Genomic DNA, 25,767 nt, shown 5'->3' on the forward strand with positions numbered 1-25,767 from the left:
TTAAAGTAGTTTCCATGGATTGCTTTATAGATATAGAGGGCTAGGCTGTTGGGTGAATCCACCACCAACTAAACCAATTGAATAACAGACGCGTTTAGGCCTATAATTAGCATGTGAATGACAGTTTCAATAAATGGTTTTCTATCTTCAGATAGAAACATTTCAGTCCTATGCCAATGATACCATAAATTACCCATGTTCATTAAGTGAACCTAATTCAGTTCTTGTTATCGGCTGTGGACCTGAATGATTTACCAGATGGTTAGATTCTAGGTTAAATTGTACTTTTCTTCTGATGAGGCTAAGATCCTTTTAAATTGTTTGTACAGATAAGTTGGGATATGGAAACTAGAGAATCAGTGTAATATTTATTCACAAAATGACTATAATATAGTCCGTGAACCCTTCATTAAGTGCTATGGACACAAGTGCAGGATATGCTATATAATATAATTGCATTCATTTAACTGTTAATAAGTTATAATAGAATTTTAAAAATACAAAAGCACAGAGCAAAACAATACAAGAAATTCCAAAATGAAGATACTTGGCAGAAAGCATTGAATTTTCACAAATCCTCAAAGACAGGCTGAGTGGAGTTTTATCTAGAAAATAAGAGAGATTTTAATACATTCTTAGAACCTGGCCAAGTTTGAGGAATAGTTGTGAAATTGTAACAGCATGCCTCTTGCAGATGCTATATTTGGTTTGCATATCCCACAAAAGACAGAATGACCATGTGTTTTTCAATAAGCCTTTAGCTGACCAACACTTTTTTTCTTAAATGACCCATCTGTTTCATTTTTTCCTTTTCTTTTTTAAAGATCATCTGATTTAATTCAACTTTTAGCTTGACAAGCAACAAAGATTGATCAGCTTCCAGCTCTTCTAAGTGTCAAAGTCTTTCAACTTAGGAGCCTTCAGTTCTGGGGTAGAGGGCATGCTGTGGTAGAACACAGGCTTGCAGTCAATTTTTTCCCTTGCTATTTGGGTGGTAAATATCCAAATCTGTCAACTCATTGGAATCAGAAGTCTGCATTATTTTTAGATCTTTTGAACATTTTAAGGGGAGGGGAAGTTCTAGAAAAGATCTCAGAATCAGTCGATTTTAGAGTGAGGAAAAAGCATGAGAGTCTGACATATAGGCTCATATGAAGCAACCTGCACACTCAGCCACGAAACACCACATTTCTTCCTGATCCCTGAAGAGATATTTGATTATACTGCCTAGTTCATCTTCCTTCCTTCCTTCCTTCCTTCCTCCCTTCCTCCCTCCCTCCCTCACTTCCTCCCTCCCTCTCCTCCTTCCTTCCTTCCTCCCTTCCTCCCTCCCTCCCTCACTTCCTCCCTCCCTCTCCTCCTTCCTTCTTTCCTCCCTTCCTCCCTCCTTCTCCCTCCCCTCTCTCTTTCTCTCTTATTTCTCTCTCCCCACTTCCCTTCCCCTCCTCCTTCCTTCCTATTTCCCTCCCTCCCTTCCTTGGGAGTAAAATTCCAGAGCCCTTCATTAAGATGCTACAGACACAAATGCAGGATATGCTATATAATATAAGTATATTCATTTAACTGTTTGATAACTGACAGTAGAATTATGTATTCTTTTCTTTTTAACTTTAAATATTTTAAAATATGATTTTAAAAATTAGTATTTTAAGCCCAGTGCCATGGCACAGGCCTGTACTCCCAGTGGCTTGGGAGGCTGAGGCAGGAGGATCTTGAGTTCAAAGCCAGCCTCAGCAAAAGTGAGGCGCTAAGCAACTCAGTGAGACCCTGTTTCTAAATAAAATACAAAATAGGGCTGGGAATGTTACTCAGTGGTCAAGTGCCACCGAGTTCAATCCCTGGTACTCCCCCTTCCAAAAAAAAAAAAAAAGTATTTGAAAATAAAAGTCATTATCTTGAAATTGCTTTTGAGTAGCAATGAAACTGTGCTTACAAGCAGTTTTGTTTTGCCAAACATCCATGTATTAAGTTTTCAGAGATGGCTCAGGAAATAATACCCCAAAATATGGTGTTTTGGTACACTTGAGTACTTTGAACTGAAGGGCAATGGAAGAGACTCAGAGGTAAAGTCTTTCTCTGTCCTTCTGTCCTGTTTCCTGTTCTCTCTTCTCCTCAAAGCAAGCCATGGAAACTAGAATTCCTCTTCTGCAAAAGAGGGTGGTCATAGAAACTTAAACACCTCTCTCATAAAGCTACCTATAAAACATAGATATATTCCTCTCTAACATTCCCACCCTTTCTGTTTTGGAGTTGTCCATAAAGAAATTCTCTGATGTACCTTGTCAGTTAGTAGATTATTAAGAACCTTATTTCAGAAGAGGTCCTTCCCCATACCTGGGAGGAAGAAATAGTATAATAAAAAGACCAAGAAGAATCTGGACTGGGCTTGCTGCCTCCCCACCTTAGCCTATTACCCTTAGGTCATATCCTTTTTATCCAGTCAAATTTTTACATGGCTGTCCATGCTTCAGCGAACCTTACATAGTTTCCTCTGGGTCTTTGGGTTTTAATTTCTGAAGGTCCCTGTGTCATGTAAAATTTTGATTAAATGAATTTGTTGTGCTTTTCTCTTGTTAACCCATTTTTAAATAATTTTTAAAAATTTGTTTTAATTAGTTATACTCATCTTTGGTAACTGAAGTGATGTCATGAACCCTCATGATGGGGAGGAAAGGTATCTCACTTTTCTATCCCTACATCAGTAACCCAGCACAGGAGCCCAAATCTTATGGAGATCAAAGCTAAATTTCAGGACTGAGTAACATGGAACCAGCAGCAACATCTCATCTTCTCCCCAGCTGCTCTTCCCTCACCTCAGAGATGTCCTTCTTTCTTGGCAGATGACATTATCTCCCCAATCTGCACGGAAAATTAGCCCTTTAGGAAAGAATTCCCTAACTTCCTGCATCTACACTTAGACCTCATTTTCACTTGTACTCTATTCCCTCCTAGTAGTTTATTTTGGGAGCAAAGTCTGACCCCAAAGTTCATGTTCTTTTCATCAGGGGTCACAGATGGTTAATCCCACACAATTAATGTTAAAGATCCAAATAGAAAGTAATCTTAAAGAGTCACTGGAACAATGCACATCATAAGGCAAAGAGAGATGGCATTATTTTTAGTGTTTTAGAATCTAATTCCATACCCTGGAAATAAGGACATTATTGTATATAATTATGCCATAAACCTTTCATCACTGAAGGAAAATAGGTGTGAATGTCATCCTGTTTTTTATGTACACTCCTCAGGGGGCAAGTGGTCATTTGATGACTCCTTCAAGGACTCCAGGTGGCCCATGATTTTGTGTGAAAAGGACAGTGCTGAGGTGCATATACAATGGGGCTTTTCTCTGGCCCACCCTCTTTGGTCAGTTCTTTTGCTTCCTTCCAAACAGTTCCTTGACCAATGTAATGTAATGTAATGCAATGGCTAACTTAATTATCATGTCCAAGGGTGGACATCATAGCATGGAGTTATCATTATGGCTCCCTTGGAAGGAGAACATAAAAATGTCACACCTACCAGAAAAGATGCAGAATGCAATCAATAAAGAGTAAAAAGGGAAAAATCTAAGTCTTTGTCTTAACCCTAAGGGCTCACTCTTCTCCAGATGAATATCTCCCAGGTCAGAAGAAGACAGCAGATACTTTTAGCAGTTCCCTGCAAATATCTAAGGAGGAACACTGACTTTGCTCAACTTATGTCTGAGACGTAGACACAACTATTGGCCAGATTTTCAGCAACTGCAAAGGCAAAGTGTAGATCTGACTTGATGAAGAGCTGTGGGTAAAATCTCACATAACTCTAACCCCTTTTCAGCCACACCACAACTTCTCACTCCTACCCTAGCGATAGAGAATTGGGTAGTTTCCACTGCTCAGTATTACAGAGGAACATTACTGGGATGAACGTTGTTGCTAAATCTCTGTGCATGACTATAATTATTTCTCGATGATAAATCCCTAGACTAGAATGGTTATGTGAAAAGGCATGCATATTTGGGAGCTTTTTAAAATATATGTAATTTGGGGCTGGGGATGTGGCTCAAGTGGTATCGTGCTCACCTAGCATGCGTGAGGCACTGGGTTCAATTCTCAGCACCACATAAAAATAAAATAAAGATATTGTGTCCACCTAAAAAACTAAAAAATAAATATTAAAAAAAATATATAATTTAATTATAATTGAAACATTGAATCAATTTACCCTCATACCATAGCATATGAAAATCCTTATTTCTTTGCATCCTCATCTTTCCAGGTAATGTAATGGTATTTACATATACATGTGTGTGTGTATATATATATATATATATATATATATATATATATATATATGCATATAGGCCTATATACATATATATGCATTTATAAATGTCATTCATACATGTATATGTGTATATACATACATGATATATTTTATATATATACATGTAATTTCATATAAATGTTTGATTTATTAATTTTACAAAATCATTCACTTTTATCCCCCAAATATATATTTATGTGTACATATGTTTATATATGTGTGTATGTATTTGGGTCTAAAGTGAATGATTTACTTTTAACATATACAAATATGTATATATGCACATATATAAATGCATATACATGTAAATATATATATGCATGTGTATGTATTTTCTTTTCTTTTTTTATTTTTTGGTGGTGTTAGTGATTGAATTCAGGGCCCTTCAAATGATAGGAAAGGCCTCTACTACTGAGCTACATTCCCTGCCCCTATGTTTTCTTTCTAAAGTTAAAGATTTATGTTTTACTGATAAATCCAACAAAACAAACAGAATAAAGTATAAATATAGCTATTAATATAAGCTTCACACTCTAGGGTATTATATTTTTTAAAATATTTTTATCCAGTTGATAAACAATTGTTATTTATTATTTTAAAAAATGAGGTTGGAGGGGCTGGTGTTTTGGCTCAGTGGTAGAGCACTTGCCTAGCATGTGTAAGGCACTGGGTTCTATCTTCAGCACCGCATATAAATAAATAAAATAAATGTCCATTGAAAACTAAAAATAAATAAATAAACAAATAAATAAATAAATAAATAAAATTGGATAAATTCATGCTTTTGGTTTGTTTGTGTTTTGTGCTGAGGACCAAAGCCAGAGGTCTCATGAATGCCAGGCAAATATTCTACCACTGTGCCAAATCCCCAGCCCCAAATTTGTGCATTTATTTTCCAGTTGTTTCTTTTTTTTTCCTGATTTGTCTGTATATATCCTATTATTTTCCCATTACTTAGTTTATTTGTTGTTTATTGATATTTTTAGAGTAAATTTATACATGAATATTAAATGTATTAGGAGTTCATTATATATGTTGCAGATATTCTTTTCTGTTTGACATTTATCTTTCAGATTTATTTATGAGACTGTCCTTATTTGGAGAATGAAATGAAAGTACAACCAAATGTCTTGGTTTAAAGACTGAGAAGAAGCAGGAGAGCCACAAAGAGCCAGTTCTTAGGCATTATATGGATATACACATAAGTTGATATTAAACAGAAAAATAGAAGCTCATGGCTCATCAGTTGTGTGGAGGGAGATGTGGACTAGCTGCAGAAAGACTTCAGTAGAGGTGGGTACTGAAAAGATGGAACAGAAATATTCAGAAAAACATATATAAGAGAAGGAAAAAAAGATGGGGATATCTATTGGGAAATAAAAAAGGTACCCTCTGGTGAAACTAGCCTTTTTAGTGACTTGTCAATTTCTAATTGCATGAATTGAGCTTTTAGCTACAAAGGGCAGCAAGAAAGTACCTGATCTATGAGCTAAAACAAAACAACAACAACAACAAACTACAAAAACCAGGGGATTCCTAGAGAATTAACAGGAGGATCTGAAAATAATGTTACATCATTCAGAACCTAGGAAAAGATTCCCTAAAAACACATCAGTTATAAGCAGCAAAACATCCATAGGATATAAATTTGGAAGCTGGAGGGGAAGTAGTACTTTCAAGTTTATAGACAAACCTTGGAATAAATTATTGCTTAACTAAGCTTATTAGTTAAAATTATGAACAAAGAATACCTATTTCTTTCTTTCCAGGACTGGGAGGACAAATGTGCCAAACCAGCAATATTCTATGAAACTAATTACTTAGGAAAGTCATGAAAAAAAGATGCCCTGAAATGAACACTATGCTTACATAAGCTATATGTTTGCAACTACCGTTTGTGCTAATCAATCTTATAATTTTCCTCTAAGTTGACACTAAACACAGAAGCCATCAACAAATCCTTGAAAAGAAATGAAACGTAGCAAAATCAGAGTATTTCAACTCTGCCTCATTCATATTTAAGGTAACAGAAATTCCTGAACTGACCACTGCTGCTGAGTCTAGCTTGAATAACTCAGTGGTAGGCTCCTTTTCCATACTTATATTCAATTTGACATTAAAACTTATTCCACTGAACAGAATAATTTTCCTGTTAAGTATACAGAACCACCCTGATCTGGTTTATAATATGTTGATTATCTGTCAATAATTAATGATCTTGCTATTTCTGTTTTGTACTGAGCCTCTCTGCTTTAATAATTTTGGGACATAAATATCCTGGAGCAGTCTTCCCAGTCCCCAGTGTTCCCAGACACTGTGAAGTGTGATAGGAAATTCATCTCCTCTCATGTGTCTTCTCTGCACATTGTTTTTTCTGGCTTTTCAATCCCTTTATAGCAGAATATTTTATTTAATAGCCACCTATTAATAAATCTCTCCATCAACTTTCTAGACTTGCTCTTTAATTCAAGCAAACTTTGAACTGCTGTCTTTAAATTTTTCAGAACACCAGGTACCTTACAGTCATTCACATTGGCATTATTTAAGAGCACAATTAAAAGGAAGATTTTTAAAATCCAAATCAGACTTAAATTTCAGCTAGTTTTCCCCCTAAAATAGGAAATATTTTTGTAAGAGGAAATAAAGAAATGGAGAGAGCTATTTCTTTATTGTTCATAAGAACTGCATCGCCGCACATTATTAAAACACAGTTTCTGTCATTATAATAACTAAAAACCAAATAATAAGGACAGACTTGGGGCTGGGGATATGGCTCAAGCGGTAGCGCGCTCGCCTGGCATGCGTGTGGCCCGGGTTCAATCCTCAGCACGACATACAAACAAAGATGTTGTGTCCGCCGAAAACTAAAAAATAAATATTAAAAAAAAAAAAGAACAGACTAGAGGTCATCTTAAAACATGTTGTTATTTCATAGGGAGAAATAGTTAAGGCCAGAGTCAAGACTCACAGCCAAGCTTTCTATTCCCGACCTCTTTCAATACAAAGATTTTATTCTAACCAAGTAAACACAAGTCAATGACTTAGAAGATTTCAAGGAAGGGGCTCTTGAGGTAGACCCTGAAAGAAAGGTAGGATCTTTTCAGGCATGTTCCTGAAGCAAGATCAATGAAAAATACTTTGAGGTTGATAAACCCTTTGAAGGAGCATTGGAGGAGGAATGCAGAGGGCAGAGCCTGAGGATTTGAGAAACGAGAAACTGCACCAGAGCAGACAGTAATTGACTCCATATTTCAGTAAGTATGAAGGCAAAAGGTATGGGACAGGGTGCAGCTTAAATGTACAGAGATGAAAGGAAGGCTTGTTGTTCATCTGTGTTGAGTGCAGGAGGCCAACATATGTTGGCACTGTGACTAATGGAGATTGATGATTTGAGAGAAAGGGAATAATTTATGAAATATAGTCCCAGGGAAAGCAGGAGGGTGAGATCAAAAGTAGAGATGGGCAAACTGGTTTTGACTAAGAGTAAGGATTATACCTCCGTTTGTCAGATTAATCAGGAAATGAAGGTGGCAGGTGAAGATTCAGAGAGGAACAGAACCAAAGGGGTTCATGTTGAACGTCTTCATCCTTCTGGGAGATAAGCCCATGAGGTCACACCCTAAGAATCAACAGGGTTGGGGTCAAGCTGAAAACTTGTGAGTGAAATGCAAAATGGATCTGAATGTCTAGGGTGGAGAACAAGAAAGTCAATGGGAGACAAGATGAATGAAAGGCTTTCCCAGCAGCACAGAAGGGACAGTGGTTAGTCTTACTTTCTCCAGGTGTGCTGAGAAGCCTGGGGCAAAGACAAAAGCAGCAGCTGAGGGTTCCCATGGGTAGGAGGACCAAGGTGATGAATGAAGCCAGGAAGATGTATGGATGGGTAGAAGAAGTGGAAGCAAGCATGACACTGACCACGAGCATAGAATGGAAACTGTGTTGATGGGCAGGGAAGGAATCAGGAGAATTGGGAGCACCTGATAGAGGTCCTCAGGAAAAGGAAAATGGTGCAATGTAAGGATAGGAACTTGTTTCAAATAGAAGAGTCACAGATCTTGTTTTTAGTAAATAAAAATAGTGAAAGTTCCCAGAGCATGCATATATGTACGAGTGTGTCTTTATATACATTCTAACAGGATATTTGTATTTTAAGGATTTACACTTAAGTTCTTTGGAGGACACTTTTCTCAGGAGCTAGCCAATAAGTTTTATTTCTCTAATTCAGTGGAGAAAATTTAATCTTCTATTATGGTTTGGATATGAGGTGATCCTCTAAAGGTTTGTGTGTTAATATAGGTGGTAAAATGATTAGATTATGACAGCTGTAAACTAAATCAATGGATTAATCCATCTGAAGGACTAATAATTTGAATGGATTACTGAGTGATAACTATAGGCAGGTGGGGCATGACTGGAGGAGGCAGTCGGGGGCGGGCATGCCTTGGAATTACATATTTTGTCCCTGGCTTCTTCTGCTTTCTTGCTCCCAAGAGCTTACTTGCTGTCCTCTGCCATGTTCTTCCACCTTCCCAACCCAAAGCAATGAAGTTGGTCATCTATGGACTAAGACCTCTGAAACTGTGAGCCAAAATAAACTCTAAGTTGTTCTTGTTGGGCATTTAGGTTACAGTGACACAAAACTGACTAATACACTTTTACTCTTCTTTTAATAAAATAATTCCCTTGCTATTAATACATATCCATTGACAGTTATCTTTCTTAACTATTTATTGAATATCTAGCCTGTTCCAGAAATTGTGTTAGCACTGGATATACAAATAAAGAAATAAAGAAGACATAGATCCTTGTTCTCCAGAAGCTTACAGTCTGACTTAAGGAGACAAGCAGGTAAGCAGACAGTTTCAATATAACATGGTAAGTGCTCTGAGTGTAGTGTAATGTGACATCAATAGGAACTATGCAAGACAAAGGTTGTGGATCATATGCTTTGAGGGAATTGCCACCTTGAGAGGCTAAGCAAGATTCTTTAATGGAGACCATATCAAGAATTTATGTCACTGAATTCCTCAAACTTATGTAATCACAGAACCCTTGTTCAATGGAACATCTCAAGGGAAGTGTGTTCCATGGGACAAACCCAGAGAAAGGCTGACATAGGTTCCACACCCAGTGAAAAATATGTATTCATATTTTTCAGACTGGCAAGATGGCGCTTTCTCCCAAATGCATAAGTGACTTTAGACAGGTTTACTATGAAGATTTTAATTTAGAGCAGATCATTAAGTCAGATTGGAAGAAATGGAATGCCTGGTCATTGTCTCATTTACAGGCTGTTTAACTCCCCCCCCCCAAAGAAATATTTAATGAAAATGATATCGAGTTCCTCCCTGGGCTTCTAATTAATAGGCAACTGAAAGACTTTTGTGAAAGGAAAACAGGCTGCAGGCCAGAAGGTATTGCAGGACCCAACATTTGTGCTGTGATGACCAAGAATGTGTTAAACTGGGGATTTTAAGGCATAACCATGTGTACTTCATCCATATGGAATTTCTGACAATCACTGTAGTCTTTCCTGGCATTTGGCTTTTAGGAAAAGCACTTTGGAGTAAATTGTTTTCTCAACATTTTATTCTCTGGTATATAAACAAGTTCAAGGTAACTCTGGATCACCTACCCTCTATTCAGTAAAGTGCTGGAGAAAACAGCCCCAGAGAATGATTTCACAATTTACACCTTGCAAAAAATTTCTTAAGTGTTAAAAAAGTTGTTGTAGGTGTTCATGATTGTGCAAAAGCTGTTGTTTCTTTAAAAAGTCTAGTGCTTCTAAAAAAGATTGAACTCTGACCTCCTGATTTTTAGTTTAAAAAATACAGAACTTCATAGCAAATATCAGGGTGCAGAATTATCCATGTGTTAAATAAATGTTGTGACCCAGAAAATCATTCTTTAGTCTCGCTCTCTCTACTCAGCCAAATTTAATAAATGCTACTGATGTGCCAAGTAATATGCCAAGGGCTTTCACTGTGAATTCATTTGATCTTTGCCCAAATCTTGCAAAGTAGGTACTGCGAGCATGCTCATTTTACATGTGGAAGAAAGGCAAATGTTACATAGGCTCATAGATTACAAAGTCACCTACCTAGCCCAAATTATCAAGCCATAAATAGCAAAGAACCCACAGCCAAGAGTCTCAAGCATTAAACTAACCCTCCAACTCACAGCTCTCCATAGTCCGTGTTGAACCACCTTGAATTCTAATCCCTCTGAGGAACCAAACTTATTTCTATAACAGAACAACCAGAGTCAATAAGAAAGCTCTCTTTTTAATTTTTTTAATAGATCTTGTGAATTATGGCTGAGTTCCCCTTCTCACCTGATTTTGCACTTTTGGCATTAGCCAGGAAAAGCCTGGAGACCTTTAAGCATTGTATAAAAAGCATGGATTCTGGAGTTAAGAAGTCCTGGGTCCTTTCCCTCAGCCTGGCCGTTTAATAGCTATGTGATGTTGAACAAAGTTCTTAATTTTCTGCCTGAGCTTTTCACATCTGTTAAGAGGGGCAGTAATGCTTTCCTTCTTTGGTAGCTGTGGTAACAAATGGAGTGTTGGAAACAGTTCAGTAAAAGCCCCCACTTTCGGCAGCTGTGGTAATATTACACCGAATCCGTCCATACAGCTTCTTTGCTAGAATGGTCTAAGGGAAATTCTTACCATTTCTATAATTCCTTAAATAGAACTATATATTATAATTTTTGCTAAAAATTAGACTATTTAAGGAAGATAGCAAGGAGTTATTAATTTAATTATTCTGTTGACCTTTAAATGGCCTATGTAAGTATTGACAGGGGAAAGAAAGGCAAAGAAACTTGTGGAATGGAAGACCACGTGGGAAGGCTCAGATGAGGTAAAAAGTGGGCATCTGGAGTGAGGGACAAGAAAGGGGAGAGAGGCTGAAGGATCAGACTTCTCTATAGTTCTGCCCAGGCTTGGCCCTTGCTGTGCAGAGCTCTGTGACCACCACCAGGGAGAAGAATATAGTGCTCATGAAAGCAGGCACTCCCTTTGAGCTGGGCTCTAACGGACCATACTTGACTGGCTTTTAGAATTGGGGTGATAAGGACACAAAACACAGGCAGAAAGGTTTTTCACACAATAGTTACAAGTGTGCTGGGTCCCCATTGGGGGCATTTCTTTCTAGTAGAAAGCTGGGTGACCTTGAACTAGTCTACATGCATTCGAGGAAACAAGCTCACTAAAAAGAGATACTTCACTTCTTTTACAGGAGGCTATGGGAATTAGATACAATAACAGAACATGCCCATGCCACAAGGTGGGTTTGGGGAGCATCGTTTTCTCCAGCTGCAAAGGAACAGGCCTTCCCTAGGCCTGGCGAGAGACCTGGATCTCTCAAAGATCCTTGCACCAAGGAGCAGGCTTTGGAGCTGACTGCTGTGCCACTTACCAACCTTAGAAAGCTCACTCATTCATTTCTTTGATCATTCATTGAGTGGGTATATATCAAAGAAAATGTATTGAGCAGAATTTTTCTGATGATCTATTTTGTACCAGGCCCAGTGCCAGATGGTGTGGATGCAAGATGAATGAGTCTAACAAGGTCCTTGTCCTCGTGAAGGTTAAATTGTCATAAAATACCAGAGATGGAAAATGTACAAGTAAACAAATTAGATAATTTCAGACTGGGATAACTGCTATGCATAAAATACATAAGCAATATGATGAGGAATAATCTGAGGATAGAGAAGGAAGTTACAGGCCATGTGGTCAGAAAAGTTCTTTTCTGACAGGAAGCCCTTAGCCTGGCACAGAAGGATGTGAACCGGCCTGACTGGAAAATAGCTGGGGAATGAGCAGCCCACGACTAGGCCAAGGCTATGACAAAAGAAAGGCTTTGCGATCCAGGGGACAGAGAGAAGGCTGTGTGACTGTGTGGACTGTGTGCCTCTCTGATCATAGGCAGAGAGAGGGAGATGAAGTCAGCAACGAAGGCAGAGACCAGATTGTGCAAGGCCTTGTAAGCCACAGTGATGGAAGAAACTTCTATTGTAAAGATCCTAGGACAGTTTCATGCAGGAAGTGCCACAATCTGACTCTTGTTTCAAGAATGTGATTCTGGCTGCTCCATGTGGAGTACAGGAAAGGACTAGGTAGAAGCAGAAAAAACATCTGAGAGGATTTCCAAGGAGTTCAGGTGCAATGTGGTGGTTTTGTCTTGGGGATGACTGAGGAAATAGAAAGGGGACACATCTGAGATGAATTTTAAGGATATTCCTTAAGGACTTTGTCTGGAATTAGGAAGACAGTGCTAAGGAAATAGGAATAATCAAACTAACTTGTTGAAACTCGTTTTTTCACCTGTAAATTTGGAATATGGTGTTGTAGCATATTGTTTTAGGATAGAACAAGAGACTGCTGCTTGGTTCAAAGTAGATACTTAATAAAGAGCCATTTTTTTTCCCTGGTTCTGACCTGAGTTGAACTGGAACTCTCTAGAAGTTCCAAAAAGTTCATTTAAGAATCAGTCGTTATAAATTCCAGCTATTGCAAAATGTATGCTAAGCTCAATATGCTCAGAAAAATCTCTTAAACTGTCATAGTTTGGAATAAGTTAAAATATGCACTGAGTTACTAAACCACAGAGAACAGCCAATAGAAGCTTCCAGATAACCTGTAACAGCTGACAAGTATTTGTCCTGTGCTAATTTTAGGTGCTCTATGATTTAACACTCCTTTCTTAATGGCAAGAATATTTGGAGACACATGTTCTGTCTGTGGACAGAAACCACATGTGGGAAACAATCAAATATGACATAGGTTATAGTGTCATATTTCTGGAAAACTTTTATCTTTAGGCTTTGAAAGGGGTTCCCAGATTAAGTGGTATACACAAACACCATAGCTCTGTCTCTATCTTTCCAGGGGCAGGAAGACCACTTACCCAAGTCTGTTGCCACCTAGCCGTGGGCTCAGAGGACTGTCTCTCAGCATTTCAGGGTGGAAACCTGGGCAAGAACCCTCCACGTACACGCACTTGCCTAGGTCTTTAGCCACTATGAAACCTGCTGGTCTGCCATGCCTGGTTTCAGTGTAGCTTAGCTGAATACAAGTCTGAAAGTCTTTCTTATTTCCTTTCCCGTTTTTATCATGGTTAGTCATTTAGAGCAACAGTTCTTCTTTTTTTTTTTTTTTAAAGAGAGAGAGAGAATTTTTTTTTTTTTTTTAATATTCATTTTTCAGTTCTCGGCGGACACAACATCTTTGTTTGTATGTGGTGCTGAGGATCGAACCCGGGCTGCACGCATGCCAGGCGAGCGCACTACCACTCGAGACACATCCCCAGCCCTAGAGCAACAGTTCTTGCTATTGCATTGTATATAACAATCAACTGGAGGCATTTAGTAAGATACTGATTCCCAGACCGGGATTCTCTCTCCCCACATGTGGGCCTTCTTTGGAAAGTGCTCACCTGAAGCGTGCTGTCTTGTCCAAGGTAATGCCTTTGTTTTCCTGTGGCAGCCAGCATCCAATGACTGACGGATGCATGTCACTGAAGACAGGACTGCTCAACCAGGGACAACTGAGAAAGGGCACAGAGCTTCAGAGTCACTGTAGGTCAGCTGAGACCTCCACTGACAAGTCCAAAGCCTGCTTTGCCTAGTTCTGCTTCTTTCCTTTCCCTTCCTTCTGTAGTGATTCCAGGAGGATGGCCTCACAGAATTCCTGCATGCTAATCTCCATCTCTTTGTTTTCTTTCCTTCATTTGGGATAAATTTTGGGCATTAGCACTTGAAGAGCTCCCCAGAGGGTTTTAATGAGAGTCCATAAGCCCTATTCAAAAGTCAGAATGTGGCAGTCAATAACAGCCATTGAGCATCAACTGTGTGCCAGGAGTTTACTAGATTTTGGGTTCTGGATGGAATAGGAAGAAAGAAATTAAGAAAGCTGATTTATGATTGTAAAGCTAGTAAGTGGTAGAATTAGGATTTGAAATCAGAGACATTGTGTCTATGTTTTCTTCAGGAGGACGAAGGAGAAGTACAGGGTGCACAGGAAACCCTTATCTGTTCCCGGGAGTGGTGTCAGAGAAAGATTCTCTGAGGAATTGAGATTTGAGGTTTAAGCTGAGATATAAATAAGAAGAGTCTAGGCAGAGGCAACAGTGTGGGCAACGACTCAAGCTAGAAAGAGCTGAGTATGTTCCAGGAACTGATTGTTCAGGGTGATTAAATGCAGAGAACAAGACACAGAGCTAGGGAGGTGGAAAATCAGGGGAAAAAAAAAAACAAGAAGAGAAAAACAAGACCTGGAATTGGAGTTTGAATACAGCAATAGGGAGTAGGGATGAAAACTCTCAATTTTCATTTTCTCTCTCATCTTAAATAGCTTATTTAGAAAATATATTTTTAAAATTTTTAGTTATAGATGGGCACAATATCTTTATTTAGTTTCCCTATTTTTATGTGGTGCTGAGCATCGAACCCAGGGCCTCACATGTGTGAAGCAAGTGCTCTGCTACTGATCCACAACCCCAGCTCTCGTCTTAAATAGTTTTTGTATGTTCATTTCCACCTGTATATGTTTTAAAATACCTTTTTTAGTTGTAGATGGACACTAAAGTGGATTTTAGTGGACTTAGTTTCCTCCTGACTTAATACATGCCTCTATCAGGGACAAGTGGTTCTCTCACTCTTTATCAGGGATCTACAAAGAACTACAGGCCACCCTCAGACATGTATCCAGAGGTTTGTGGTATTGAATTGTATCCTCTCCTCATGTGCATGGAGCTGAATCCATGACTAGCTCCTTCTCAGGGCTCTTAGAACTTCCCTGCCCCACTGGGTCTGGATCCATCACTCCCTGTCTCTGGGGAGGAAGAGTGCTGTTGCTGGAGACTTGTGAGCAGACAAAAGGACAAATTTTCTGGACACCCTTATATACTGGGAGGTTTGCTCCAATTCCGTGGGAGTCAGGAAGGAGCAGGGAATGAGCAGATTCCTAAATAATCCAAGTGTTTGCCAACAGAGTGTAGGGGGAGAGGAGTAGGGTGATGAGCAGGAGTTAGAATCCAGCAAAGTCTGAACCTTAATCTTACAAACATTAGCTCAGCTGGGTCTCTAGTTATCATTATTATTTTTTAATATTATTTATTAGTGCATTATAATTAAGAGTTGTCATTATTTTTTATAACAATTATCCAACCTATTCCTCTATTTTCCTGTGCAGTTCTTTCATGAGACAGTGACAGCTGCACTATATTTAGTTGCTTATATTAATCTTCTATTATCTGTGATCTCCTTCTCAAGGATAGAATCTGAACCTTATTCTTTATATCCCTTGCACTGAGCATATACCCAACACATGGTACCTGAATAAGAAATAAATAAGTGAATGGATAAATGAATGAAAACCTGAAAGCCAAATAAATGAACAAAACACTTATTATATCCTTTTTTTAAAAAAATCAGCAAAACAAGGTTTTTGTTATGGTTTGGATATGAAGTGTCACCCCAAAGCTCGTGGTTCAATGCAGGAATGTTCAGAGGTAAAGTGGTTGGATTGTGAGAGCTCAGAGGATTGTGAGAGTTGTAACCTAATCCATCCTAGTTTGAATGACTGGGTGGTAACTGTAGTAGGTGGTGCAGCTGGAGAAGGTGAATCACAGGGGTTGGGGAGAGTGGGGGTGTGTGTGGAGTGGGGGGTGGGCTTGTTCTTCCCTGTAGGGCCCCCCCCCCTCCTTCCTGACCCTGTCATTGAAAGACCTAAGCAACCTCATTCTACTTGGAACCTCATTTTGCTCTGAAACTTAACCTCTGACCTACTGCAGTCCTAAAGTCAGGAAAATACCACAGAAAAGCTCTGTGGAAACAGTTCTCGGAAAAGCTGCAGGTGGTGATCCCCTAAGATAGGCCAAGATATTGAAATATCTGAAATTCCAGATGGCCCCCACCTAGGTGTGGTGACCAATATCTAAACTAGAAGCCCTGCAGCTTGGCACGTACCCCCACTTGCGACACCCTCACAGTTTAAACCAATCAATTTTAAGTGTGTCAACCCCTTGAACTAACCAATAATCCTTTCCAGATTCTTTCCCTACACTTGATATGCTAATCATGTTTTATGATTTTCCCAAGGTGTGTGATGATTTGCTAAGAGATGCTATGATGTATGTGGGGGTCCCTGCCTCCTCCAAAGAATGTATAAAACTGCTGCAAACCCTGGGCTCGGGGCCTCTCAGCGTCACCAGTTGCTGTGTGTGCGTGGAGGACCGAGCTAGCTTGCAATAAACACCTCTTTGCAGCTTACATCGATCTTGGTCTCTGGTGGTCTTTTGGGGGTCCCGAATTCGAGCACAACATCATGAGCTGAGCAGATTTCCTCTGTTGGGCCTTTCCCGCATGATGTGCTGCCTCACCTTAGGCCCAGAGGAAAAGAGTTGGCCATCTGTGCTTTGAGAGTCTAAAATCATGAGCCCCAAATAAACTTTCCCTCCCTTAAATTATTCTTATCTGGTATTTTGGTCACAGTATTGCAAAGGCTAATTAAAATAGTGTGGAACATAAAAAAAATTTCATCCTTTCTGGTGCATCCCTAATTATGTGAATCTGGCACATGCCTGTTCATGTATGTATGTGCATGTGTATGTGTTGCTATAACTCTCTGAATAAGTTAAATAATTGGTTGTGGCAAATTAAGTCTTTGGGATCCCTCTAAGATACAGAGAAACCCAGACTTCTCTAGGACCAATAGATCAAAGAGGAAGTTCAATAATGCTGCAAGTGTCAGATGACATTTCCTATTGAGATCATATTTGGAATTGCCCAGGCAATAAGCTTAATAATCATGAGCCTAGGTTACAAGTGATAACTACACAGAAACACCAATTTGCTTCCTCTTTGGCCTGAAGAGCTGAACCCAATATTTCAGTTAATTCAGGTAATCATATATGAAATTAAGCAGGGGATACCTACCATAATACTACCTATTTAATTAGCACAAAATAACAACAAGCAGTGTCTGTTAGACTGAGGCAAAAACTTGTACGCTTCTATTCTGGTATTATAAATTTGTTCAACTCTTTAGAAATCAGTAGGCCACCTTGCATGCACAAGGCCCTAGATTCAATCCCTAGCACCAAAAAAAAAAAAAAAAAAAAAAAAAAAAGAAAAGAAAAGAGAGAAAGAAAAAAGAAGTCAGTAGGCCATGGAGCCTGCCACACCATTCTTGTCTAGTAATGGAAAATAATTTTGCAGGGATTTTTAGAGATCTGATTAATCATTTTAAAGATTTAATTATGCCCTGGTGGATGATCCAATGGATTAAAAGTAACAAAGCAACACAGTAACAGGAATGATGTACAACATTTCTTTTTATCTTTTAATATTTTTTAGTTGTAGATGGACACAATATCTTTATTTATTTATCTTTATGTGGTTCTGAAGATTGTACCCAGTGCCTCATGGATGCAAGGCAGGCACTCTACCACTGAGCTGTAGCCCCAACACCATGTACAACATTTCTTTAACAAGAAGTTCTCGATGGATACAGGTATGATTCTATCCAGGTGGTTATAACTAAGAGAAGTTCAGGCTACGAAGATTTGTGAAGAAGGTTCTCCTACTTTCCCAGGTTTGAAGCTTTTCCTAGGGAGCCTGGACTTGGAGCATTTCCTGGACAATGAATGTGATCAATTGATTCATTAATTCATTCAAAAATATTTACTGAACTCCCATTGTACCAATCATCTGTTTGGAGAAAGGACCTTTTTCACGTTTCTGTGGGCCCTTATCTTGCACAGAGAGGATACTCAAGAAATATTTGTTGATTAATTGATAGGCTGAAACAAAATGGATCTTTTTTGTTTCATTAGTTTCATTTCTGGGTTGTAGTTGTAATTGACAGAATTTATCATATCTGAAAAATTTTCTTAAGTTTATGAGTTGGGAACCTAGGAGATTAGGCTTTTTTTTTTTTTTTTTTTTTGCCTTTCCTCTGCAATAAAGGTGTTTTGTATTCTTGTTGCTATCAGGATCAGCTGCTGATGAATCCCTCATGTAAATTCTCTGACTGGGGCAGGGTTGGACCTACACATTGAGCATACATCCTCTTCCCATCCTGTACACAGTAGAGCCTTAGGCTGTTGACCTTAAACATTTAACGCTGGACCAGGCTCAGTGATTTCATCTGTTTTTAAATCCTAGCATTCTTACATGTGTGTGCATGTGTGTGTGTTGTGTGTGTGTGAGAGAGAGAGAGAGAGAGAGAGGGAGGAGAGAGAGAGGAGAGAGAGAGAGAGAGAGAAATGTTTTCACATACTATAGTCTGAGGACAATCTACAGGAGACCTTAAATGAAAAATAACCAAACTCCCTGGATAGTCATGATCTGGAGACCCAGATTGAAGAAGAACTGAAGGAATAACTTGTACATGGCTGGGGTAGTGTGTGGGGGCAGGGCTGAGAGCCTAAATATAAGGGACATAACACATTACCAGCTGACAGTGACTAAACAGGAATTCACTAGTCCAGTCCAACAATTGCAAATGGAAAAAAGATGTATCGGTTCTACTGTACCTTGGTAGGCATGGGCTTCTTAAAGGTGATTTCAGCTTGCATCCAAACACCCCTTGGGGACTCAAGCAGGGACCAAATCTTCTCTTGAACTACGTGATTTTCTTCAAAGATATAAACTGCTAAGGTGTCACTCATTTTCAAAAACCCATAGATGGCATAATAAAAACGTAGGCAATACTGTAAGTTTCCAGGTAAGGAGGGACCATAAAGCCTTCCAATGTAGCCAGGCTGAGAAGTAAACTTTGTGTTGGCCAGCAAGTAATATCCTGTCAACAAGACAAAACATTTAGTGTAACAGCAAGGCAAAATAATCTACCCCAGATTATCAAGTGGTAAATGTGGCTAAAGGTAGTGGGATTTACCAGCAGAAACTATTCCCATAGGCTACAATGCAAGAAAGGTTTAAAAAATATTTAATTTTTAGACGTAGTTGGACACAATACCTTTATTTTATTTATTTATTTTTATGTGGTGCTGAGGATCAAACCCAGGGTCTCGCACATGCTAGATCAGGGCTCTACAGCTGAGCCACATCCACAGCCCCAAGAAGGGATTTTTAAGTGATAAAAAACATCCATGTGCCTCCATTGCAAATGAAACCTTCTGCAATCCTAAATCATTTTCATGAACTAGTATAGATTTCCTACTTCATAGGCCCAGATTCTAGTCATCAGTTAAGAGTAACACTTTTCATAAAATGAAAGGGATGAAATCAGCTTGGGGCTAAGAGCTGCCGGTGTGAACGGGCTGACTTAGGTGGTACGCATAGTACCAGGTCATAGTGAATGGAAGGCCCAGAGTTTACTTTTCCTTCCTCTCTTTGCAGTGACCAGTAGGGCTGGAAAGTATGACTAGCTGGTCTGACAGGCTTTGTGGCATTTGTGTGTCTGGATAGACCCTACTCCTCTCCTGATCATGTGTAAACCTGTCCCCAAAGAATAGGTTTCCAATCAGAGGGTGCTGAAGATCTATGTTCTTCCCTTATTTCTTCTAAATAACATAAAGAAGGACAGGAACCTCTCCCTCCCACCTGTCCTTCCACCCACAAAGTCAATTTAAAATAGGTCTATGTATCCTAGAAAGCCAGGGCAGAAAAGAAAAAATAAAAAACACATTAGTTTTTATTCCCTTTTCTGCTCATCCTCCTGTTTTTATTTATTTTTTTTCTTTCTGGGCACCTCAGTGTTTGCTCTACAGTTTAGTTCTAACCAGTTATTTAACTCACTTTATAAGATGAGGAAGAGACACCAAAGCTCACTCTCTTTCCTCTTAAGGACATGTGAGGGCACAGTGAGAAAGAGGCTGCCTGCAAGCCAGGAAGAGAGGCCTCCCCAGAAACAACCCTGAGGCACCTAGGCCTTCACCTAGCCAGCAGAGCTATGAGACAATGCATTTCTGTTGTTTAAGCAGCCCCGTCTGAGGTACTTTGTTACTGCAGCCGGAGCAGATTAATATGGCGGCCACTCAAGAGCCAGAACAACCTTTTAAAATCCTAAATTTAATCCTTATCTTCTCTGCTTAAAATCTTTCAATGGCTTCTTGAGAAACGGATGTGACTCCATTTTTGAAGATAGCTTCTACCTCAAGGCCTGTTCAGAGGGAGGGAGCGTGACCCTTGTCCTTGGAGAAACCCACAGAGCACTCCTGGGTAGATAGCCACCTGCTGAGTTGTTTGTCTGCAAATAACAGGAAAGATCTGCAAAGCTAGGTGTCCCTGACTCAGTTAGGCTAAGTGATGACCCATAGCAACCCTCTAGCAACCACTAATCAGCATGAGACAGGGAGAATACCTGGGATGCCAGATGACCCCCCAGTAGTCTGGGTGGTTGAGAACATGGTAGGAAACCATGTAGTTTTGCACATACACCCCTCACGGATTAAACCAATCAGTTCAAACCAATCCCCCTCTCTTGTACTAACCAATCACCCTTCCCCAACTTGTTCCCACCAGTGAATGTGCTAATCAATGTTAAGAGTTGTTGTTTGATTTTCCCGTGGGGTGAAATGATTTGCTGTGTGATGCTGTGATGCATAGAGTATACCTCCAAAACCTATAAAATCTCACTGAACAAAGGACTGGGACTCACTCCTCAGGACTGCTGCTTTGGAAATGGTTGTTGAGTCCAGGCTCAAGCTTGCAATAAAGACTCTTGTGTGATTGCATCGGATTCAGCTCCTGGAGGTCTACTGGGGTCCCACGAATCTGGCATTACCTTCTCATTTTCTTTAGGGGATCAAATCCCCAGCACTTACTCTGGTCTTCCGCATCCATAACCTATCTCCCTCAATAACTTCATGTCTTCCACTCTCGCCCCCACTTCCCCATGGTACAGTCATGCTAACCTTCCTATGTGTTGGTGTGATCAGCTCTTTTCAAAGCCTTTACAGACACTTCTCCTCTGTTTGGTTACTCACACTCTCTCAGCTAATTGCAACTTCCCTCAGAGAAACCTTCCCTGAATCCCCAAGCCAAGTCAGGTTCCTCCCTGGATTGTCATATTCACTGAAGGAGATCAGATGTGTTGCTGCCAGATGAGCCTCTTTGGAGTGCTGATGATTTTGAGTTGAAGAATACTTGAGAAACAGCAGAGGCAGAAAGTGTAAGGATGGACTTAAGCCTGAGCCATTTTAAAACTCCAGTTTGAAATCTGCAGTTTCACCAGCCAAGCCTAGTGGAACCCTCCAGTATGGCCCTCAGGCACAAACAAGTCACTTCTTCCTACCCTGATAAACTCAGAGTGAAGCCTCTGGCAGGTTATCCTTACCCGATAAGAAGGAAAGGTGAAAAGATCAGTGTGGGGACCACCAGACCAGATGTTTTAACCCCAGGGTAAATGATGTCACTGAGAGACCTGGTGGCAACTGATAAGGATTAAAAGAGGGGTCAAAAGCCCCAAAATTTGATATAAATATTGGAGAAAATGAACAGACATTCAGCCAGTCGACAATGATGCCCTCATGTTGAGAACCTGATGAGGACCTGGACTGACATCCTAATACTTTTCATTGTTTGCTGATCCTCTGTATTTTCCTCACCTCTCAGACTCTACAGCCACATCTTTACCCCGAGAGCTGCAACTTCTCCCTACAACCCTCTCAGGAGAAGCCTGCCTTGGTTCCTGACCTGATCAGACCTGTTCCTGGTTTGAGTGTGCATCTGCTGGACTTTAAGCCTAAGGCTTGAGACTTTTGATCTGACAGGCACAAACAAGTCACTTAGCATGCAGAAGGAATGTCTGTCAATTAGCCTGTCATGATTAAGTGTGTTTGCAGTGCTTAGAATTAATCTAAAATTGTTTGCTGTGAATTGATTATGTCTATTGCAGTGCCTAGCACTGAGGATTGTCATTTTCTTGATTAAGAACCTATAGAGTGAAATTGTATTGAGTGATTTAGGTGAATAAAGCATTGAGTAGGGCAGAAGTACGTGGACATTTTTTATTTCTCCCCTGCACTGTATAAATCACACCTTTGACCCATTGCGACAGCAGGGCTCTCTGCCCTCCCTCTTTCTACTTAAAACCATGTCATAAAACTTCCCATGAACAAGGTGTCTTCCCAGCACCCTGTTCCAGGAAGGGAAGAGTATTCTAATCACCAGGGACTGGGAGTTAATATTTTTTCTATTGGGAGATGATATTAAAGTGGATTTGTACAAACAAACATACTAAAGTAACCCTTATCTTCCATTACTTTCCCCCCATGTATGTCCTAGTCACTTTCCCATAATTTAGTATCCCTGGAAGCTTCAGCCCTTTTCCTTTGTCTTGTCACTTCTGCACAGTTTAATCATTCTTCATTAAAATTGATAAATAAGCTCTCTCAGGCCTATGTGTTTCTTTAATTCTTCAATTTTTCTTATGAAGACTATGTAAACATACTAAATAAAATGTGTATGTTTTTCTCCTGTTATATGTCTTATGTCAGTTTAATTCTCAGCTCCAGCCACAGAAACTAGGATGGAAAGGAAGATTTCCTACCTGGCAGGAATAATTTTCTTCCTGAGAAGTGTATTGTGTACACATTTTTCTAACATTTCGCTTATCCATTGAAATGATTGTCAGCCAGCAAGACTAGGATTCATATCTGACTCACCATTACTGTATATTCTGGGCATTCATCTGGTCAGGTCAGAATAGCTTTTCTAGGGCCTGCATTTCTACAAATTGGGAAATCTCTAAAAAAAGAATAATATCAAATAACAGGTTCAATGTTATAATGGCCCCTTCTAAGCCCTTTCTCAGGGCCTGTGCAAGTGAGGGGACCTGTAACTTCAGTTTTATTGGCATCAGGGTAAATTCACCAGGATATGAATACCTGATGAATAAATGAATGAGACAGTGTGTGCCTTGTGATGAAGCTCTTTCTACCAGTCTCTCCTGGGGTGAGATCCACAAAGGATGTCATTAAAGAAATATGAATCCATACACAAGGTGCTCAAACTGATTTCTAAGAGCTCCTCATAGATCACATCCATTGTTCAGTAGCATCTTTTCTTCCCATGATATATATTTTTACACGCAACATAAAATATATAACATACAATTACCATTTTAACAATTTAAAGTGCACAATTCAGCACATTCACAATACTGTACAACCATCACAGTTATCTTGTTCCAGAACAATTTCATCACCCCCAAAGCAAACCCTGTATCCATTAAACAGTCACTCCTTAGTTCCTCCCACTCCAGTCCCTGGCAACCACTAATCTGCCTTCTGTCTCTATGTATCTATTCTGGAGAATTCATATAAACAGAATCCAATAAATTTGAAAGAGTATTTCATTTAAAGTGAACAGCAAAATAATTTTCAAAGGCTTGACTATTTAATTAATAGGCAGATACTTTTGCTTGTATAGCCAACTTGAATTACAATTTTTAAAAAATGGTCAAACACAACATTACTGATTATCTTTACTTCCTCAGAGATGCCTCCCTGCCTGCCTGCCTGCTGGCTTGCTTGCTTTCTCTCTCCTCCTCTCTCTTTCCTTCGGTTTTGACATAGGTAAGGAGTAAAAATGGCCAATGATGCATGAACACCACACCAAGATGTCCCATGTGAGACTCCCGACTTACCAAAGCCTGTAGTGTGGTCTCCAGCCCGATACACGTTTGGCTTTACTTTCACTCGGGTCCAACCTGGACCTTCTTTATCTTGGTAAAAGTTGCAGAGATCTTCCTCAAAATTGCAGCTTGCTTCCACAGCACTAAAAGGAAGCTCTGAGAAAATGAGAACCAAAGTTATAGTCAAGCCCAATGACCTCAAAGGACTACATCAGCTGACTGACAGACATGGTTACAGTTGTGCCAGGGGAGACTATGGAGGTAAAACACAACAAAATATTTTTACTTGAGTGGCAGGCGGATGGGTAGCATCAAACCAATGTTTAAACATGACAGGAAAATTGTTCTTTTCCTCTCTATGGGGAGGGGAGGAAGAAGCCCTGTTCATCACATTCTCTTAAAAATAAATAAGTACCAGATTTCAAGAGGAATTTCCTCTTGGGATGTAAAGATTCAGAGCATTTGTTCATATCCTTGACAGCTCAAAATTCACTCAAAGTTTAAAACAGAAAGGAACAGATTTTTAAGAGATTCTTAATTTTTCTGTAAGAAATATTATTTTGAAGATAATATTTTCCAGAAACAATTTTCCTTTGTTGATGAATCTCTGTCAGAAGTATAGCCCGGATCTGTTTATAATTGGCCTTGGTAGTAGGAGCTGATGTGCTTGGAGAAAATCAATACTTATTGTAAACCACACAATTCCAAGCTACACCATTTTTTTTCAGTACTAGGAATGGGGCTCAGGGGTGCTGTACATCTCCAGCCCCTTTTTTATTTTGAGATTGATCTTGCTAAATTGCCCAGGCTGGCCTTGAACTTGTGATCCTCCTGCCTTGGTCTCCTGAATAGCTGGGATTCCATAGTAGCTATAATTCTTAATAGCTGGGATTCTACTACCACCACACCTGGTGCGTACCACCATACCTGGCTCAAAAGTTGCACCAGTTCTAACAGGGGGCTGCTATTATTCTGGCTTTGCAGAGTTCTGGTATTATTTATCTTGGTCTATAAATATCACCACAGCCCAGATTACCTGAAGGGAATAGACCATAAAAGACAACTGCACTTTTGAGAATAACATCTAGTCCTATTAACAAATGACTCATAAATCTCACTATTTAGATTGTAGATTGCCCTTTGGGTCCAGAGGGGATGTGACTATAGTAGTTTGAGACATGTTCAGTCTATCTAAGTGTGATCCTGGTCTGCATGCTGGTAGAATATTCTGGGGTCAGGGAGAGGGGATGCTAATTTGTATAACTGGGTAATCATCTTGAGAGACATTTAAGTTCTTCCTGTGAGCTGGTGGCACAGGAAGCTGTTTAGGGATAAAGACTCACTTGCTTTCAATTTGTCAATTTTCAAAGAAAGAAAACTTTCAGGTGGATTTAGAAACTGGCCCAGATTAAAGAGGGGGAAACAGGCATGACACTAAATGCAAGGAGGGATCCAAAATTCAATCCTGACCCAGAGAACTATTAAGGACATTATAAGAGCAATTGGAGAAATCATCATATGAACTGAAAGTTAGTTGAAAATATTGTATAAGTATTAAACTTCTCAAACTTTGTAATCATTCTTTAGTTCTGTTGCCGAATATGTTTGGTTTTATAAATACACAGTGTAAAGGCTTGATGTTTGCAACCTACTCTTTTATTTTATTTTTATTTTTAGTTGTAGATGCTCATAATATCTTTATTTATTTATTTATTTATTTATTTATATGTGGTGCTGAGGATGAAACCCAGTGCCTCACATATGCTAGGCAGGCACTCTACCACTGAGCTACAGTCCCAGCCCCCAACATACTCTTAAGTGGTTGCTAAAGCAAAGAAGGCAAAATG

The 25,767-nt window shown here is 39.4% G+C and overlaps 1 protein-coding gene across 1 annotated transcript in view; it reads right to left on the reverse strand.

The window, feature by feature from the left end:
* Mamdc2 (MAM domain containing 2) overlaps positions 1-25,767 on the reverse strand; it is a 168,895-nt gene that overhangs the window by 35,035 nt on the left and 108,093 nt on the right. Inside the window, exons 8-9 of the mRNA XM_027940136.2 lie at positions 23,933-24,076; positions 18,855-19,120 (exon numbers count right to left, since the gene is read on the reverse strand). Coding sequence (XP_027795937.1) covers positions 18,855-19,120; positions 23,933-24,076 — 410 coding nt within the window. The remainder of the gene's footprint in view (positions 1-18,854; positions 19,121-23,932; positions 24,077-25,767) is intronic.

This window comes from Marmota flaviventris, chromosome 13 (genome assembly GCF_047511675.1).
Source record: "Marmota flaviventris isolate mMarFla1 chromosome 13, mMarFla1.hap1, whole genome shotgun sequence".
NCBI classification, from domain to species: domain Eukaryota; kingdom Metazoa; phylum Chordata; class Mammalia; order Rodentia; family Sciuridae; genus Marmota; species Marmota flaviventris.